This window comes from Heloderma suspectum, chromosome 1, assembly GCF_057233095.1.
Source record: "Heloderma suspectum isolate Gila_16-S chromosome 1, 16-S_ref, whole genome shotgun sequence".
Taxonomy (NCBI): Eukaryota; Metazoa; Chordata; class Lepidosauria; order Squamata; family Helodermatidae; genus Heloderma; species Heloderma suspectum.
The window spans coordinates 72,809,656-72,830,758 of NC_139458.1; the positions used below are offsets into that span (position 1 = coordinate 72,809,656).

Genomic DNA, 21,103 nt, shown 5'->3' on the forward strand with positions numbered 1-21,103 from the left:
CACACAGAAGTGCTTCGCCGTTAGCAGTTGCCAACTGTGCAAAACAAGATTTCCATTTTACAGAAATTGATTTACTGAAGATGTTTCAGTATTGAAGATTTCTACATTATCATTTATGGTATTTATAAATCGCCCCTTTGCCCAACGGCTCCTGAGGCAACAAACAACATTAAAAAGGCTAACTGTAAAATCACTAGGAGTCCATAAAACCCAACATCATCATACCCAGATTTAAAAAAAAACACACAGTAACACAGATACACAATCAATGTACAAATACAGGGAGGGTAGTATCCAATGCTGGCAGTCAGCCATCACTAAATATGTTGCACTACTGGAAACCAATGTGAGCACAACGGGGAGCTATCGCTTGCTAGTACAACCCTGAAAACTAGCCCAAATTAGTTCTTATGGAGTGGTACAAGTCAGTGGATCTTACGGAAAGGGGCTCTGCTGACCTGCCCCATTCCAGAAGCATTAATTTTGGGTAGTTTCTGGTTGCATTAGCAAGCACTTGCTCCCCACTGTGCTGGTATGCATTCTGCTAGTGCTGCAGGAGCATTGGATACTGCCCAGTTTTCCAACTCACCTTCTATCAATACCATCCCTATAGTTTGTTCCAATCTCACTAGTAGAGCTCACTTCATCATAGCCAGACCGAGATGCCTCTCTCAACAGCTGCTCTGAGGAGTTCAAGGCATCCCTCTTGGAAGGACTGTCTGGTTTCTCGTCTCCCGACTCTGATGAACTGAGGGCCACCACTTCAAGAGGAGATTTGGGGACTTCCACAAATTCCAGAGACGTGTCACTCTCGTTCTCTTCTTTCTTCCGCTTTCCTTCCTGAGCAGCTTCTTCATCTTCTTGCTTTGGAGGGGTGGATGTTGTCACTTTTTCTCCTTTAGGCACTTTAATAGTCTTGACTTTCCTATAAGGTTTCGAGTCACTTACATCCTGTTCTGTATCACTGTTCTCAGGTACATGGGCTGCTCTCAGTGCTTTCTTCTTCTTCAACTTCTTCTTCTTCTTGCTTAGTTTGCTCTCTATGGAGACCAGAGTAGAGACTGCCATCTGCTCAGGCTGTTCAGTTGGCTGTTCGGGATCTTTGTCAGCAGGCGGTTCAGAGGGAAAGGTTTGGCTTTGAAAGGAACTACTGCATTGTTCCGAGATGGTGTTGTCCACTGGTGTTCTGTTTTCTTCCATCTTCATTGAAAAGAGTGATGGAGAATAGCTAGGGGAACAGTGACCAGATAACCTGGGCCTCTCCTTATCTGGAACAGGTTTCTGAATATCTTCATTAGGCTCTTGAAAATCAATTAGACCCGATAAGGACATGGTAGCAGAGATAACTGGATACAGGGAAGACTGTTGACTTGTACTCCCTGGAGAAATAAGATGGAATATATTTTTGCACCTAACAGAAACAATTAGTAGTTGTGCATCCTAGGTGTAGATACGTGGCCTCCAATGGTAAATTACAGAACTTCCCAAAGTAAATTCAAGGCATTAATCAATACGGTGGCCTCTATATAGACTACAAACACCTTGACAGCCAGTGTAGTCTAGCATCTAATGTTGGAATACAACCAGAAAGTATTTTGATTCCAACTCCTTTTTACAGGGGCTTGGCAAGTCAATCTCATTTCTGCATCTACACGATACAGATAATAACTAACTACTCAGCATAGTTGTTCTGAGGAGGCATGTGACAACTGCTGTAAAGTACTTTGTATGCATAGAAATTAGCAGCAGCTAGAAACCACAGGCTGAGAGTTTTGTGCAGCGCTGGGCTGATTGGGAGGTTCTGGGAGATAAGGCATTCATATAAATGCAATACAGCCCAGTTTACTAATTCAGGAACTGATTTAACCCAACCACAAACCATGGGTTCAAACTCTATTGAAATAGGCACAATATGTAACCCCGTTTACTCACTACTTTATTTCTGTGGTGAGAAGTTGAAGACTTACTCAGTTGTTTCTCCCCTCCCACAAAAGTAATGAATTAAAAATCCCACAAACAAATGGGCTAAGCTAAAGCAACATAGTTATTGTCATTACCTTGCTTTTTGACCATTCCTTAACAGAGAATTTAGACTTGCCTATACATTCTCCTATTTATTTGATGGCATGGACTCTGGATATTCTCGGTCCAATAGAGACATATTTGGAGGAAATGACCTACCTTGAGCTGATGTGAGCAACACCCTCCTTCTCCAAGAACAGTTTGTTGATTGTCTTCACAGAAGAAGCCAACCTAATGTTGGAAGTTCTTCAGCAGGCTGCTCTATCCCTTCCCTCCTCCCTTTGCTTCTGTTCCACAGAAGGCTCGCTTTAGGGAAGCAAGAGAGTTATGCAGGCTCCTATTCTTATTCACCCCCAGCCCAGGAACAAAGCAGGGACAGTGGTGCTCAGTTCACCTTAGAAGTCAAGACTGTATGCATGAACACAAATGTGTGTGCGCATGCGCGCACACACACAGAATTACCATCTTCTAACATAAAATAAGCCAACATACCATCCTGAAACTGAAGGTCTGCTTGCGGAGAACACGGAGGGCTCTGTTCGGGAATATTCATGCTCTCCTCCCCAGGTTTTGGGGATACAGGCTCTTGCTTGATTTGAACAGATGAATCAGGGACTGTGATGGCTCCAGTGCCACCAGTTGTTTGGAATGTAGGCGGATTGCTAACTTGGATGGGGGCTGCCAATGCAACAGGGGCATTCTGGGCAGAAACGGGTGAAGCAGTTTCCAAAAGTGGGACAAGGCCACCAGTAAGGTCCTGAAGCTTGCTAGTTCTTTTTTCACTCAAGCTGCTGGGATGAAGCTGCTGCAGCTGCTCAGAAGGCTCATAGGTTTCTAAAGCGACAGAATAAATGTATTTCACATTAAAGGTCTACATTTTCTTAAATGAGTAATGCTTACTTATGAAGTGCGAGTTCTACTTCGACTCTTCCCACGCCCAGGTATTATGTGCACCTTGACTGGTATAGGAAGTGGGCTGCCACACTGCTTCCTGTCCTGTTCTGATTCTGGGGTTGCTCTGCTGGCCTCTGCATCCCACTCTCTTGTGTTGACTGATGGTGCACTGGGATTAGTGGAGCATCCTCTTTCCCACTGATTTTTCTTCTTTGAACTCCAGTACCTCAGGGAATTTGAAGCATTCACTGGACCTACCTGTCTACCTGAGTCTTGGGTGAGCATTCAGCTAACCCCTTTTTCCTATGTTTTACTTTAACTACCATTTGGGGACACCCACTATGGCAGTTTTAGAATCCCTTGAGTAATTCAAAGGAGCTAAGCCACAAGAGGAAATGATTTCAAAACAAGCAAGAGTATTAGGCTGGTAAATACCAGCGACAGGGTGATTTCCGTGGTTGCCTTTCACTTTGGAACTTTCTTCCTCTCTATACTGGTTTTTAGGAGAACCCTGAAGACACTTATTACTGGTCATCTTTTGAGTGATTTCAGGTTTTCTTTTATAACTATTTTATCTGTTGATGCTGTCTTCTATAATATGCAAGGATGTGTTTTTGTCTGTTAGTGCCATAGCTCCAAGACCATGGAACCTTGACACCTGAAACTTGGCATGCATACTAAGGGAACCTTAGAGGCGTTCACTTCAGGGGCGTTTAGTTTTTTTAAATGCCTCAGTTAATCTTAATTAATTTAAATGTGTCAGTGTGTTTGAAGCTTGCAGTACTGATTTCAGGCACTAGGTGGTGGCTTTCCCTAAACAAAAGACAGCTTTTGTCACGTCCATAGGGTCTGAACCCGGGGAGAGTAGTCCGAGGGACAGAGTTGCACTAGGAGTGTACCATGGAAGGGGTTGTGCCTAGGGGTGCTAGTGGATGCGGCTTGAGTCAGAGGGGGCAGGCACAGTGTATCCACCTCTGATGGCTGTGTAACATTGCTTGAAGGCTTCGCTGTAGGAAACAAAGGACTAATTTAATCTGTGTGAAACTCGGTCTGTTCACTAGCAGTCATATATTTTAGATATGTTTTATATTTGATTGTTTGGGTGTTTTAACTGGTTATTGTTAAGTCACCCTGGGAAGGTAGATACTCTAAAGGGAAGGGTGTTAAATCTATTAAATAAATAAAATCAATAAGGCTCTCCGTTTTAATTCTTGTAGTGCTGCAGTATTTTATTCTCTTGCTCCGATTTTCAAGTGATTTGTCTTTATTCCAAGTTGTATTTTTCTGCATTTTAATTATATTCTGTAGCAATTGTGTGTGTTTTTGTGATTTTTGATTATTTTGTACACCACCCAAATAATTATCATTAGTGGACAGCTTATAAACTGAATGAATGAATCACTCAATCAAGGATTCCAAGTGTCATTGCAGTAGCTGGACTACTCTGATTACCTTGCAGCCCTTGCAGGATCTGAATTCTCTGGCTCCTCAAAGTTCCCATTTCCACCGATACCTAGAAAATGGGAGAGATTCAGTCAGGTCCATCAGAATACATCCCTCTGAAAGTGCCAGAGCTAGAGCTACCAGGCTTCCAAATGCAGAAGTACCTGCTGTTTCAGTACAAGCAGTCGCTGGACTTCAATATAAGCTGCCTGCAGAGCAGCTCGAGCCTGCAGGAGGCTTCCATCCACACACTGCAAGGATTTGCTCAGTTCTTCTTCCTTCAGGGAAATAGTCAATAACTGGTCTACCTGAGAACGCTCTGCAAAAGAAAAGCCGTTTGAAGGCATGACATGGCCACTTTTAGGGCATTTGGAAAGTCATTGCATTTGTCATACATCAGCTTTCTAAGTCTCATTTCATCTGTGTAAATTTCCACAAAGTTGTCTAGTGAAAGCAAACTGGTAGAAATGAGATATTTAGTCCCCACCTTTCCACCAAGGAAATGGTGCTCAAGGTAGCCATCGTACTATATCAAGCATAGTACAAAATGTGTACATGATCATCTTGTGCTTGATGAGCTTGGAATGCCCTTGAGTAATGTTCAACCTTCCATTATCAGACCAGGGAAAGCACCGTTCATAAGAAACCTATGGTACAATTAAGTGTTTGACCTCCACTTAAATTATCATGTAAGGCCACAATCACATATAAATCTGTGTAAGAAGTAGAATTTTTATCGAGGGCCTCTTAAAAAATGTAAACTGGAAACAATAATGCAATGCAAACTCATTTCTCACCATCACCCACCTTTTTTGCCTTTAATCTTCCTTCGTTTATTCTTTCTTTCGAGACTTGGGATTTCAGGAGAGGATCCCTCCTGCAAATTAAAAAGTGAGCATTCCTTGTTAGCTAAAGTAGTGTACTTGAAGCTTTATACATAATCTGCAGATTCAGTGGCTATTCCAAGATATCAATTGTCTACCAAGCCTATTTCAGGCTCACAAACAGGGTTGGATCCAGACTTAGTTATAGTTAGAACAGACCCATTAAAGTCAATGGGACTTCAGTAGCCATGACTAAGTGTAGACATATGGAAATCAATGGGTCTACTCTAAGTATGACTAAATTGGATCTAACCCACTGTAAACATAATGGAATGGATCCACACAGTTGAACAGTCATGACTTAAGTCCTTAAGATTTCAATGAAAGCTATGTTCAACTAACAATTATATGCATGCCTGCTTAGAAGTAAACCTCATATATAGGTTTACAGTCTTAGTCCAGATCCAGCCCATAGCAAATTAGGTATATTTTGATATAATGTATTTACTATGATCCCATTTTCATCCACAGGTGATCGGGGCTACTGCTGGTCAATTCTTTACATTATCAGGAGACACAGGTCCACGAAACAGATTTGGCCAGGATTCCGCATTTTGCATTTCTTTACTGAGGTCCCTCATCAATAAAATCTTGATGGGATAGGATCTTGCAAGTGGTAAATAAGAACACATTAAGAACCACCAGTACAATACCCGAATTATGCCCCTGATAAGCAAGGAAAGGAATCACACCGCAACAGCATACATTCCTGAGGCCGAAATAGCTGTCATGACCCATTATAATCTCTATAAAGGAAAACGCAAAGGTAAGGCGTTTGATGAACTACAGAGATTATACTACTACACGTATGGCCGTTTTCCAGATACTGTAACATTTTTTAAATGGTTGCAAATGAAGATTAGTTTCTAATGATATTCAGACAACTTACTCCAGTTGCTCTTCTTTTTTTGCCCGTTCCCTGGCTGTCATTCTGCTCATTGCCCGATGTATAGCTGCTGTCTGTAGCTGCATCTAGAGTGCTGAACAAAGCAAGGCCTGAAGCCATATAGTATCTTTCCCCTGGACACTCTAGCATGTCTTGGCTCTCAAGTAACTGAGCACTGTATTCAGGGCTTCTCTGGGCTGTGAGTCTGTTAACATCAGGGGGAGTCTGTAGGCTGAGTCTCCTTCCATTGGAAATTAAATCAATTCTGTCAGACATGAATGGTGAGGAAGGAAGAGAAGAGGACTCTTGTTTCACATTAGCCACAGCATCTGCAAGCATCTGGGATCCAGATGTTACATCCTCAGTGTTGGCAACTGAACTGGTTTGCCTGTGCTCATTTTCTTTGCTTGTCCCTCGGTTGCTGAAGAAACTGTAAACAGAGGCCGTCTTATCTATGGCCACACTGCTTTCAGAGAGGCTACGTTTCCTAACAGTGCCAGGGGAGCCAATGGATATCCCTTCCCAGTGGAATCCTTCAAGACTGGTCAGATCGGTTTCCTCACCCAACTCAAGACCCTCCTGTTCGTTCTGGATGAGGGGAACCATCTCAATGCCAAACCTTAAAACACAAAAGTGAAACACTTAAATCTTTATTTTGGTAGGGTTTTAATGACTAACACATAGCTATAACCACAATTAAGTTTCATTATATTATTATTATTATTATTATTATTATTATTACAGTGTAGTGTAGTGGTGAGAGTGACGGACTGGGAGCCGGGAGATCCGGGTTCTAGTCCCCACTTGGCCATGGAAGCTCACTGGGTGACTTTGGGCCAGTCACAGACTCTCAGCCCAACCTACCTCACAGGGTTGTTGTTGTGAGGATACAACGGTGAGGAGGAGGATAATGTAAGTCGCCTTGAGTTCCTTGCGAGAGGGAGAAAGGCGGGGTATAAATGCAATAAATAAATAAATACTACCCCATAGCCAAAGCTACCTGGGTGGTTTATAAAGATCTAAAAAATTTAAAATACAATATAATCTCTGGGAACCTCAACAGTGCTGTTATATATTACCCAAAGCTTTGAACCTCACAGTTGCCACAATATTACTGAAGATTCTCCAACTAGGTTTCCTTTCATGAACTCAGAATCTATAAAGAACATGTTCATATAAATGAGTCCAAATGCTGTATCAATAGGTAACTGTATAAATGGAGCTACTTATTGAAAGGATAATAATCTTTCCACTCAGGAGTAAACTGGTGAGTTATCTTTTGCTGAGATGGGTGGGAGGGGAGAGAGGAGGAGGGGTGACTGAGTTTGCCATTGTTCCACTGAAAAACGTAATAAACTTGAAATAATTACAACACGAACTAAAGCATTTACTCTGATCACAGCTTCTTTTTAAAAGCTAGAATTCTAGAATTACTGCAGTGAATCTGGCTCACTAGGCCGAGAACACCACAGCTTTGCCCTGACCAGCTGATTTAAGTGCCAGGATCTTGGAACCAAGATCTGGTGGCACTTAGTTAACTGAAATTGAAGAGGAGATGGAACATCAGCTACACTGTGGAAAACCTTGTATATAAATGTATGCAGCTGCTATTAATGTGAAGTCATTTCTTACTCTTAAAATCCTTATCCTACCCACATAATACTATTTAAAAATAAACTGTTTGTTTAAATCCTTTATACATCCTATCAAAAAAGAAGCCCAAAAGTTTCTTTATTTAGTCAGTTTGTAGGCTGCCTTGGAGTTTTGTACTAAATACCTATAAATTTACTAAATACATACAAATGTACCACTAATGGAGCTCTTTAAAGTGTGTGGGGGGGGGTCGGTGTCCCCCCTTTACTCACACCACTGTGTGTGCATCTGTGTCTCTCTCTCTTCAGCTGCCAGCTTCTGTCTCTAAGTTTCATCATCCCCAGGCGGGCTGTGCCAGTGACACATGGAGAATGCCTTTTCAAAGGGGAGACTCTGGAAACGAGCCCCTGAAATCTAGTTCTATGATGTAGCCATCACAGAGTCTCATTGACCAGGTTCACATGATTACTGCATTCCACTGCAGCTTACAGTGGGTTATGGCGCATGCTAGTGCATGCCAAGTGGCTTTTGAATATTCAAGCTGCGACTGCAGCTTGTCATGTTGTCCAAACCTGAAAAGAGTGGGTTGTTGGCATGGTTAACAAACTACCCATGGGCTGTTTTGGGTTGTGGGTGGTTTGTTAACCACACCAACAACCCATGCTCTTTGGGTCTGGATGACATGGTAAGCCATAGTTGCAGCTTGAATATTTAAAGTGGCCGCCACATGTACCGCAGCCCACCGTGGCTTAAATAAGCTAAGGTGAGCTGCTTGATCGTACGAACCTGTCTACTAGCTCCTGCAAGGTAGAGCCAATGAGAATGAAGGACCCGCCCACATCCTTTATCTTTCATTATGGATGGCCGTGCAGGCACACGGCCCTATCAGTGCTGAGGAACTGCTTCATGTGGCTGCTGGTGTATGAAGTTGCAGGGGCAGAGACTCCTTGGAGCCAGCCCAGCTCAGCAGATTCAGTTATGGTGTGGCCGTATGTGGCAAGCTAGCAGAAGTGATCATGGGAGAAATGTGGTGTGGTGGCTAGAGTGGTGGACTGGGAGTCGGGAGACCTGTGTTCTAGTCCCCACTCGGCTATGAAGCTCACCGTGTGATTTTGGGCCAGTCACAGCTTCTCAGCCCAACCTACCTCACAGGGCTGTTGTTGTGAGGATAAAATGGAGAGGAGGAGGATTATGTACACTGCCTTGGGCTCCTCAAGGAGGAAAAACGGCAGGATATAAATAAAAAGATAAAAAATAAGTAAACTGGGCAGGGTTGTGTGTATGCACACTCTGTCCTCTCAGTTTTCTCCACCTCTTTCTGCATTGTGGTTTGTGTGTCAATTCCTCTATTTTCTCCCTGAAATTTTCTCCATTTGTTGTCAGTTCTCCCTGCTTCCTCCCTCTTTTGCTGATCAGCAAAACAATTGCTTCTTTCTCCCCTGACTGGCTTCTTCCCAGCTTTCTCCTGCCTTGATCCAGTGATTGGGGGGGGGGGGGAGAGAGAGACTGGTCATATTCTGCACCCTGGGCTCTTTGCAGGTTTCAGTGATCAGCATTTGGTGATCTCCCCTGTGCAACAAATGCACAGCAGCCACTTTGCTTTGCTTCCTAAAGTTTAGTGATAGTGACTGAGGTGGGGGGAATCCCCTTTCCCCTGTATTTAAAAATGCCCCAGAGTTTTTCTTTCTCTGGGAGCAAGAAGGATTTCCTGTATTTTGCTTTCATCGGATGCATTGTGTTTTAACACTGCTGAGCATCATTAACAAGACTTTTACCAGTAAGTCAATAAATCTGGAGAGAAACCGCCATTGTGCTGCCTCAATTTGTAAGAGGACTGGGGTGACTGTGTATTTTAAAAACGCTCTGCTTTTGTTGCTCCAATCTGATGCTTGTGCTTACTTCTGAGTAGGCATGCACTGTACTGAGCAGCTTCAACTTGCAGGAGGCAAACGCTCTGCTTTGATTTCTGTGCTTCCCTGCTGCTTAAACCCAATGCTTGTGCCTTGAAATGTGGCTTACTTCTGAGTAAAAATGCAGAAAGCTGAGATGTGTTTCCTGTATTTTCCTTTACTTTACTTCTGAGTAAACATCCTTTGGCTCACTTCTGGGAAAATACCTGGGGGTGGGGTGGGGATAAATGGCTTGCTGTTTCTTCTGAGTAAACATGCTGTGGTTTGCTATGGTGTCTTTCTTTCTAGGGCATAAATTAATTTTTAAAAATAAATTTCCATGGGGTGGTGATCCCTTCTATGGACCCCAATTAATCAATTTTGAAATTATTTCCCCTTCTTGCAATTTGCTTTACTTTATAAAAAGCTGCTTGGGGGACCTGTGTCTGGGTTTTTTTAAAGCTGCTTAAAAATATTATTAATGTATTACTAGTTGTATGAAACTATTATTACCACCATTATGTTGCGCTGTGCATTGATGAGTTTGAATCTTATGTGCCCCATTTTCCTGTTTCTGTCCTAGGGCTTGCTGGCTGCTATTGCTGAAGAATGGTTTCTGTGTTTGCTTTGGGGACAATATTAATACTATTATCATCACCATCATCATCCTGTGCTGCGCATTCATGATCTTGACCTTCATGTGCCCAATCTTCCTGTTTTCTGTGGCATGCTCCTCCTCAAGTGACCCCCCCCCTTGGCTCCACCTCTAGTGCCCACCCTATGCCCCACCAGATACAGGGGGCACCAGCTGCCACTGATACATACATGATGTACATATGTAGCAAATACATGAGAAGAGCCATGTTTCAAAGTAGGTAAACTACAAACCTTGGTAAACCTTTGCCAAGTTCTTGCTTCTTCTTTGTCACCTGTTGAATGACCTGCTCCCAGTTTACGTTTCTACGAGACACGCTAATAATCTGCCGCAAGGTAGGCTTGAGCCCTGATTCCTTCTCAGTTTCACTCTTCCGGTGGCCACTAACGTTTCGAATGCGCCTTGCGCTGTTGAGGTTGGGCTCGGGTAGATGTGAGCCAGTTTTGTTCTTCAAACTGGTGCGCCATGTTAGGTCTCTTTGGAGAGAAGCTGGAAAGCCAAGTTTACTCAATTCAGGAAGAAGAGGACCCGAGGACTGCCCTGCTGTATCTTTCTGCAGCTCATGATTTGAATGACCTCCATAGCCTTCCTCTTCAGGAGCATCATTTGATTTTGTAGTATCTTCACCATCCTCTTCCAGTGATGCTTTCAAGTCAATATCTAAATTGTGTTGACCATTTGATAAGCGGTCTATGGAATCCATTTGGAATTTGGTATATTTTTCATCAGCATCCCCTAATTCTCCTAGACAGTTATCTTTTTTAGCTGCAGTATCACCAGGCTCAACAAGATCACAAGATGCACAAACGCTAGACGGAATACTTTTGTTTCCTGTTACATCTCCATTGCTTTCATCCCCCAGTCCACCTATTTGGGCTTCACACGTCTTCAGGGTATGTGCAGAGTCTTCAACACTCCATTCTTCATTTGCATCAGTAAGAGTACCTCTACAAGGGTCTGAGTGAGAGTTTTGGAAAGAATGGCTACACTGGAATTCTTCTTTGGCCTTTTGTAATACTTCACTTAGGTTTTCATTATTGCTAAGCACATGTCTGATGCCTTTTAAACTGTTGTAGTTATTATATTCATTGCTCAGCTTGGATGAATATGAGGAGGAATTATTAGCCTCTAAATTTAGTGAGTTTAGTTGGCTCTGACACTCTCCAGAAGATGAGGATAACAGAAGCTGGACATGTTTCAATAGATTATTTGGGCTTCTTTTTTGAGAAGATGGCTTTATATCTGGAATAGCCAGAAGTGGGGACTTCAGGGATGGCATCCTGTTACCTTTGCCTTCAGTGTGGTCTGATTTTGCCTCACTGGTACAGTCAGTTGGCTGCTTGCATGGTGTAAGTTTGTTAGGTGTCATTTTGTAATTAGAGGATACAGAATATGTCTCTTCCCATTTTTTCAATTTTGGGTTGTTGGTTTTAGGATCTGCCCATTTTGGAGAGGGTGACAGATGGGCAAAATCTGTTTTCTCAGAGGTTTTAGCTACACTCTCATCAGGCAGTGGCTGCTGTTCTAAAGCTTTCTGAGAGGGATAGGGAGCCCAACGATTTATCTTTTCTCGGGAAGGACTGCTACACTTTCCATTGACTTTGGAGGACTTGCTATCTGGATGCTCAGGAACACCAAAGTTTAGCAACCCATCTGAAGGTAGCTGATCACTAGTGAAGTCCAATAAGCAATTCATGTTGTCATTTTCATTAGTAAGGCCCGTATAAGATGCCACAGTGCCACTCTCCTGCCATTGCCATGCATACCTTTCCCTACTGTATTTATCCTGCATACTCTTGCTTTTTAGCCAGGAAGCATCCATGTTGTCTATCTGGGAACTACTGTTTGCAGCCCGGTTCCTTCCCAAGTTCCATCCACTTCCACTTTGTTGACTAGGCTTCCAGTTTCCCCCCAAATGTTTAGATTGCCAATTAGAAAAGCCATTCTTTCCTTCGGAAATCCAATTGGAACTTCTTCCCCTTCCACTATGATGCCAACCTGATGTTCCTCCTCCAGCATTCTGATGCCAAACACCTCCAGTATTCCCATAGCTATGATACCGATTTGGAGACACTTCGGAATTATTTGGATGCCAGCCAGGTCGTCCTCTTTGGCTGCTGAGATGCCTGTTTGGATTATTGGGGTTCCTTGCAGAATGTGTAAATTTTCCTTGCCTGGGATTTAGGAAGCCATCATTTTCCCATTTCCAATCCCTCTGCGATGGTCCACAGTGATACCTTGATGAATCATAAGCGTCTCTTTCTTGATAAGAGGTCCTTTCATCTTGCCGCCTTTGTAATCGTCTGTCATCACTTTCTGTTTCATGGTTCACATGGCACACTTCACCTGCTCTATAAAACACACAAACATTTTTATCTAGTGACCAAAGAGCCTATTCCCACTCATTCTCAATAGCTTAAACACACACACACACACACACACACACACACAACTAGGCTGTGTCTCAGATCCCTTTGAATACTATAGGCTTGTGTTTTGCCACTTGTTTACACACCAAGGGCAAGCAGCAATTTCTTCCAAGACAGCAGGGGCTGGAGCATGCACTGAAGAGCAAGGTCAGCCTGAGCTGGCCTGTCAGTTATTTCTTCGTCTTATTTTTAAAAAGTATAAACCACCCTTCATCCACAAGGGATATCAGGATGGTGTATGTAACATTATAACAAGGCAAATATAATATAGCCTTCCCCCAACCTGATGCCCTCCAGATGGGTTAGACTGCAAATCCCATCATCTCTCAATGGTCAGAAATCCTGGGAGTTATAGTCCAAAACATCTGGAGGGCACCAGGTTGGGAAAGGCTGATGCAAATACTCACAGCATAATCATGTGACACTCAGTTGTCAAATGAAACTATGATTAATTGCCACCAGTTAATATGACAATGATGGCAGGTACGCCATCAAAATGCTTCCCCTGCCAGCAATGGAAGGAAGAGAGAATCTCTGGTAAGCGGCATTTTCTGGTGCTACAGAAAAGACTACAGAAATTGTTTCTCTCTTCTGCCTTTTAGCATTATTCATCAGAGGGATAATGCAGAGAGAGAGTGTCCCTTGAAGGGGCACTTCATCTGCCCCCATCTCCCACCCACAGCACAACAGTTAAGAGAGAAGGATCTTGGAAGGATGTTTTGAAAATGTTTTCTAAAAAAGAGTTTGAGAAAAGCAACCAGACCTTGTCCTTAAAATGCAACTTCAACATTTAAAGGACAATTTGTTCTGCATAGCAGACAGTACCAATCATGCTTTGAATTAGCCTAGTTTCCAATGGAAAAACAGTTTTGGTTTGCATGTGACATTTATAATGTAATATTTCTAAGACTATAGAGCTACAACTCTTGCAATTTGATGGGCTGCCCATAAGACTGGATTTAGGTTTTGCCAGAAAAATAATACACAGTAGTTTTTATCATTGAATCTTCCAAGCAGAAATGCTACTTTTTACTTTTTCACAGGTAAAATTCAGTCCTCCTGGCAACATTAAAGTCAAATAGCAGAACTTTATCCTGTAAAAATCAAGAGGTCTATTCTGCTTTCTCCCCGGATGGCCGCTGGAGACATAAGGGTATGAAAATTTCACACTATGGCATCCATCTTCACAACCCCTGATCACAGGCGTGCTTAAGGTTTCAAGTTCCATATCCCTTTTTAACTCAATCTCTCTAGAAGTTCCATAAATGGGCCTCAATGTTATCGAATCTGTGGATCGTTGCAGCTTCCAAGGAGAAAAGAAAGTCACAAGGACTGATGGAATATTTTTCCATCATCAGCAGATGTGACTAGATACAAAAGTGTGCTTCATGTTCTGGTTGGATCCAAAGATCCTGCTGTGCGAATGCTTGGCTAACCCTCTTCTCCTCTGCCAAGTTTGACTCTACCAGGAGATTTTACACACACTCTAGTGAATCCAAACACTAGAATACAAAAAAAAGAAAAATGAGCATATCCCAGCTAGGTTCGTTATGTTGAAAGCTACGAGAGCAACACTAATCAGAATAGCTCATTTATAACTTAAAAACAGATCTGCTTAGATCCAAAGATCCTGTTGTGTAAATGGAAGGTACTTCTGCTGAACCAGACTGGTAGTGAGGTAGTCCACTGATTCCCCCCTTCCATCTGCAGCCCCACACCCCCAAAAAACTGGGTCCAGAGGGTTGACAAACTTCCAAGGTGGTTTTGAGGGGCAGCTATGTGTGCGCATGGGGGGGGGGGAGGAGTGGTGATCACCACTATACCCATGTGAGCAGAAGTGTCCTCTGTTAATGTAGTAGGATCTTTGGATCCGTCCATGGAAGGCTACAGATGTACACTAAAACCAGAGCTGATTTTTGCCCTTTAAATTGTACATTACCAAACATAACATGACAAAAGCAATGAACACTACACCGCAGTGCAAAGGCAGATTGAAACATGATGTGCACTTATGCAGGAAATCCCTAAGAACAGAATGCTATACATAAATTGGGCAAATAATTTAATTCCAGATCCAAAAGCATTTCTAGACAACAATGAATTCAAAAGAAGTAAAAACTTTTCCAGGTTCACTGGATAGAGCTGTAAGGAACAAGGCTATAAACAGTCTAGTTTCACAGTTCTAGGTTCCCTACAATAATTTTTACCATTAAATAAATTTTATTATCTGTTAAATTAGCTATGCACGTTTAATTCAGAAACATAGCACACTTCCTTTACACTATGTGTGAATTCATTTTGTCTGGTATAATAAAGTGGACTATAAATGTTACAGGCACAATGACCTGCAGCAAAGGGTTATCCAGTTTTGCCATGTGCAGTAGGCATGTGCAATGTGATCAAGGAACAAACATATTATAAGAAAGAACCTTAATACACTTAAAGAAGATAAGCATGCATGAGAAGACCAGCTATATCCTATACAGTAGGGGAAGCTATATCAACCAGTGCTTATCTGTTCTGAAAACATTACGCAAAAGGCCACATGCAGACTATCAGAGTTATATACTAAAAATAGTAGCTTATACAGCTCATAGTACTCTCTCAGTTGCATGCAACTGCAGCCTATGCTTACAGCACAGTCGACTCTTGGCAGTCCATTTCTTGATGTTCAAAGAGCCTTAAAGAACTCCATATTGCAACCACCAAAGAAATGTGGAGACACTTACCTGTTCTGCTCATTTCTTTGCTTGATTAACTGGATGAGTTCCTTGTCAAAGTATTCTTCGTTAGCCTCTTCTTTCCCATCCTCTGCATCATGGGCTTCGATCTTGTCTTTGTGCAGCTGGCTGGAGATGTGCTTAGCATATGCTGACAAGCCCACCACCGTCACCCTACACACCTGGCACTCGTGATTGCTGTCCCTGGGGAAAGATGGAGAAGGTGGGCATTCAATCCTTCCCACAGGCATGGCAAACAATGCTGATCTTAATTTAGTTTCCTCTGAATGTGCAAGTCTCAGGTCAATTGTGCACACAGCCTAGTGATCCATGCTGTAGTTTTTGAAGAGACTTGCAAATTTATATGCCCTTCTTTTCTGTTTTAGTGTTGGTTGAGTTTGATGATTTCTTGGTGGGCTTCAGATTTTTTTCCAACAATCAAGAGGCAAAAGACTTGAGAATGATCAGTGTCAGCTGAGATTCTTCTTGGATTGTTGTACTCAAAACCTTCGCAGAGGAAACATAGCAGAGTAAGTGGTGGCAGAGCGGAGGGCTTGCAGAGCTAGCAGAAGCTGCTCTGAAGCACCTCCATGGTGCCAGCTGCACTGGGAAAACCTGGTGACAGATTCTAGATTTAAGCTCTGTCTCAGCTTTCCCCCAATGAAAGTCAGCAGAGAGGAGGGGAGAGAACAGGTCTGCAGCCAATCCTAACACAGTGAAACCTAAACTGGGACAGCTGGCACAGTGGCCTGGAATTCAAAGACTCCATACCACAGCAAATGAAGGGAGGGAGCCTCCAGTTGACTGTACTTAACTTGCATCTTCTGAACCAAATAAAGTCCACTCTCTGTTTTGCTAGGATTATCGTGAAGACACACGATTGTTTCAGTTGGAGGACGCCAACAACTGTGTCAGACAAGTGGCCGTACTCCAATTTCAGTGAAGGTTGCAAAGGAGAAAAAAAATCCCATGCCACATTTTGTTTCCAGAGTTGTACTTTCAGGAAAAGAAAAAGAGACTTTAATCCTTATAGCACTTTGAGCAATCTACATGCAAAGATAAAAATTCATTTGAGAGAAAAGTGAAGGCGAATAGCAACATTAATGCGTTTTGTGACATATGCTGTCCAACAGCATTCCCCAACTTGGTGCCCTCCAGCTGTCTTGGAGTACAACACCCATCATCCCCAACCAGCCTAGTGGCCATGCTGACTGGGGATGATGGGGTTGTAGCCTAACACAGGTGGAAGGCCCGGGGGGTTGAGTTCGGGAAGGCTTTTCTACAGCACTTAAATTATCCAAGAAATACAGACTTCACTGAGTAGTCCTGGATATAATTCCATAGATTCATAACAGGTACAAGGAGACAGAAGGGGAAAAGAGATCTTCAGGGGGAGCATGATGGCATACTGCAACTCTATTTAGACTCAATGATCTGTCCTCCATCCACCTCAAGAAGAGATGGAAGAAGAATTTGCATTTAGTACCTCTGATTTTAAAACTACTGGATTACTACTGATTTTAAAACTAAAACTGGATTAACTGATGAAATTGTGTTTCAAGACCCATGTGTTTTTGCAAGAAATAACTTTTCTCAGCCCATGCACCCAAATACTGACAACACACTCAAACTTTCTACAACTTGCTATTTGGGAATCATTGTTCTAAGTCTTTTTTTAACAACCCTTTCATTATCTATTAAAGGAAAAGCAAACATAGTTTAGGTATTTTACTTTACTTTAAAGCTTCATGCCACTGTATATTTGTTATGTGGGTTTCAGCACAGCTGTGAAACCACTTGACTAGAATATTCTATAATGAAGTGACAGAAGCCCCCATCTCCTGGGTCACAACAATGTTCACTATTCTGTAAAGCATCTCCTTCAAAGGAAATGGAGGCCTAGGAATCATTGTCCACCTCTGCAATTTCTAAAAGTGTGAAAGACAAAACCAAAAGGGAGAAAATCCTTCACCCACTCACAAGATATTAGACTAACACCCTTCCAAATACTTCACTAAGAGAGACCAGCTGATTGTTAAATAAAGCATTCAACCTCTTAAAAAGGCTTTCAAATGGAGGGGCTGTGTACTTTCAGCTAATTCCTATATAAATACAAAGACTGGGAACTAAAGAACCAAACTAGTTTTGAAAGCCCAAGGGGGCTTTGGACTTGTATTGGACAGCAGCCTCCCACCCCCTGCAACCAGCAAACTAGCTCTGAGATAGAAAGGACTTCCAAGAGCAGTTTGTGATATGGCACAGGGATTTGGTGTTCAAAGTTTTTTTTAAATCCCATTAAAATTAAAATCAAAGAAGCTTCAGAAGTGCTGGCTCTCTGACATGTGTATTGTTTTCTACGGATTTAAGTGGCGCTACCCTGATGCCTTGGCTCAAGAATCCATTTTTGTTCTGGAAGACACAGCCTGAAAAGCTGCCAGGAATGGGGTTGATGCTCTCAATGAAGATATTTGCTTCCTCCTTGCGACCAGGGAAAACATGAAACACCTGCGGGAATGCAGGCAAGCCCCACCCAGTCAACTAATGTACGAGAGTACCTTCGAATTTTACCTGAACACTCATCATGACACCTTTTGTTTTGCATATTGTACTACATTACTCTGTATAGCTACCTAGATGTAAAATTAATCAATGGGCAAGGAACTTACTCAATTTCTAGAACCAAACTATTGCTCTCTTTGTTTTAACTCCTCCTGGGTCCAGCCTCTGAGCCATCAAGCTCTTAGTTCCCTTTGTTTCAAACACTGGACCTGTTCAGACATCACGCTAAGCCATGATGGTTAGTGTTTTTGAGCTAACCATGATTGCTTAGCATGATTTCTGAATGGCGTTCTTCCCAACCATGGTGGTTTATTAACCATGGACTAATCATGCTCACTAACCACTTGCTGCAACATGGTTAGTGTCCCTGACCATGGCTTAGTGTGATGTCTGAACCCCATGGTTAACTGAATGCTACCACAGAGCTTTGTGGCAAGAGTAGCTGAAATCAGCCCAGCCACTCCTGCCAGTGCTCCAGATCTCCATGGTTAAAATCTGCCTAGTAACACATGACACAGTAGCTGAATGGCAGCCTCCTCACTCCCTGTCCCTGCCCTCAGTACAAAACTTGGAGAAGTGCGCGGGGGGGGGGGATGCTTTCGATCCCACACCACTCTTATTGGCACAGTGACCTTGAGCACTTAGCACTCCCAGGCACAAGCACCGTGATAAGAGAAAGCATCCCTGTCCGGCTGGCAGCTGGCTAAGCAGAGTCATCCCTGTCTCAAATGGCACCCCCTAACCCCCCAATGCACCCACCAGCCCCTGTAAAATGGCCGCCCATGGCTGCTACAGCACCAAGTCCAAAGATGGCAGCTGCAGCACCAAGCACCAAAATGGCCGCCCACGGCAGCTTCCTCCGCTGAGGTTCCAAAATGGCCACTTCCAGCAGCTTCCTCTGCTGAGGCTGCTGGGATGCATGGCAGCCCGTCTGGAGGAGTGTAGCGGTAACATGGTGGTTAGTGAGTGGTTAGGCTAACCATGGTGCAGGCTGTGGTTACCTGCATGTGTGGCAGGGGCTTCTGCAGTGGTTAGCGCTAACCACTCTGCACCATGGTTAGCCTAACCACCTTTCCCCAATGTGTATCTGAATAGAGCCAGTGTGTTTTGAATATCAGTTTTTACAATCACTACAGCTTAAACAAGCCATGGTGGCTTGTTTAATCCATGGCGTGTGCTGTGCATGCCGGGCGCGATTTGCCCAATCACCTGCTCGGGCACAGCTTGTAGTGTCATTTGAACGTGGGCTTGTTGTGGGGGAAACAACCCTCAAATAACCCATGGTCTAAAAATAACCCATCATTTTTAGTCCAAAATGAAATTTTATGCATTTAACTGTGGATTCCAAAGATCAGCAACCATCAGAACAAATTTTCTCCACTGATTCACGTTTAATATTTTGTAGCATTACTACATTTTAATGCTGCTTTATGGCAACTGATATCAGAAAAGATTTACTTTAGTTAATTCTTTTCTCTTTTTTTTTTACAATATTTATATACTGCTCCACATAAGAAGATTTTGGAGCAGTGGACAACAGAGATAAAAGAATAAAACACCAGGTTAAAACAGTTAAAATATTTTTTTAAATGTTGTCAATGGATTAGCAGTGCACATGTTTAAGACAGCAAAATATTCGCCCCATGTACAGGGAATCTTAGTATAGCACACAGGCTTCCCAGATATCTCCAATTGCCTCTCCACTGCCCATATGAGAGCAGAGTTCTTTGCTCTCATGGATGTCACATAGATATCCAAATAACTCCACGAGGAGCTAATTGCTTCTAGATTTAGATGGGGAGGCCTCCAAGAAAGGGAACAGGAAGACCCTGTGGCTTTGTATGTAACATAAAAAGCAGGCCCACCAGTACAGTATAAGCATAAGCACTGCACCACTGATATAAATGGGACACATTCACAACTGCCCAAATCTGAATAGTAACCAAGAGTGGAGTAATCAAAGAAGAACACTGTCTGAATGTAAAAACAACATCCGAATATGAAAACCCCTTAAGAATCTTCCTGATGCTGCTATGTGCACTACATATAGCATCTAGATAGATGGTAACCTCAGCAACTGCAAAAAGATGTCATCTGATGTAAAACAGCCAAAATTATTATTCTAAAAATTAGCTGAAATATGCAAGCTCAGGTTACACAGCTAAAGTTAATGTTGATGGCACTCTAGTATCAGAGCAACCACCTCTCAGCTGTTCAGCATGGAACAGATGGACTCCTATTGCCAAGAACCAAGTCAGTCCGCAGTAAATATCAGTTTTAAGAGTGAGCAAAAATGCCTCATCGGCACCCACAGAAGGCAGAAGGGTAAATGCCTCTATTTTTTTTTATCACCTGCACTACGTATCTTTTAAAAATACTCTAAAGCATTTTTTAGAAGGTGAACAAAGAGAAAGTCTTTCTTGGTTAGCCACCAGAACCCTTTACATCAGCCTCCCCCAACCTGGCACCCCCGGATGTCTTGGTCCAGGATGGTCAGGGATGCCAGCATGGTCAGGGATGATGGGAGTTGTAGTCCAAAACTGCTGAAGGGCGACATGCTTTCCTTCACCTCTGATAATTACGTATGCGCATATGCCTGCACACAACACTCAGTCACTCCAGTCTGGAACACCAAAAGGTTCAAGTTTAATCATCTCCGTCTCTAATATGTATTTATTTTATATTCTGCTTTTCTGCCAAACAATGGTGCTCAAGGAGGTGAGCTAGGCACCTTTAGGAAGCTCCCAAATATGCCAAGATGTGGGACCAGATGCATAGTGCCCCTGAATATAGAGGCTCTATTTTGGTATTGTGGCCATAACTGATCCATGATTACCTATGCTCCATTTGTTTCTAATCCACTTCTAAGCCATCTATAACAAAGACATACATAGCAGAGGATGGTTTTGATCAATTGACCTTTATGTTATGAAACAAACATACCTCCATTGTGCTATCTGCTGACACTTAAAAATCGAGTCTGTGACAGAGATGTTAACTGAATCTAGATCTCCTATAACCAACATAATGGTCTGGTCAGCATATAAAGCTAACTCACAGTTCATTTAACCCACGATTTGTTGCCTTATTCAGGGTTTGTCTGGCAGATTATTGAACAAACTGTGGCTT

At 42.7% G+C, this 21,103-nt stretch overlaps 1 protein-coding gene across 3 annotated transcripts in view; it reads right to left on the minus strand.

Annotated features, from left to right (window-relative positions):
• ZNF106 (zinc finger protein 106) overlaps window positions 1–21,103 on the minus strand; it is a 55,416-nt gene that overhangs the window by 23,100 nt on the left and 11,213 nt on the right. For all 3 annotated transcript variants that reach the window (XM_084846635.1, XM_084846644.1, XM_084846652.1), the window contains 8 exons: window positions 15,425–15,619; window positions 10,500–12,617; window positions 6,133–6,748; window positions 5,167–5,236; window positions 4,524–4,678; window positions 4,369–4,429; window positions 2,515–2,856; window positions 590–1,379 (listed from right to left, as the gene is read on the minus strand). In XM_084846635.1, coding sequence (XP_084702761.1) covers window positions 590–1,379; window positions 2,515–2,856; window positions 4,369–4,429; window positions 4,524–4,678; window positions 5,167–5,236; window positions 6,133–6,748; window positions 10,500–12,617; window positions 15,425–15,619 — 4,347 coding nt within the window. The remainder of the gene's footprint in view (window positions 1–589; window positions 1,380–2,514; window positions 2,857–4,368; window positions 4,430–4,523; window positions 4,679–5,166; window positions 5,237–6,132; window positions 6,749–10,499; window positions 12,618–15,424; window positions 15,620–21,103) is intronic.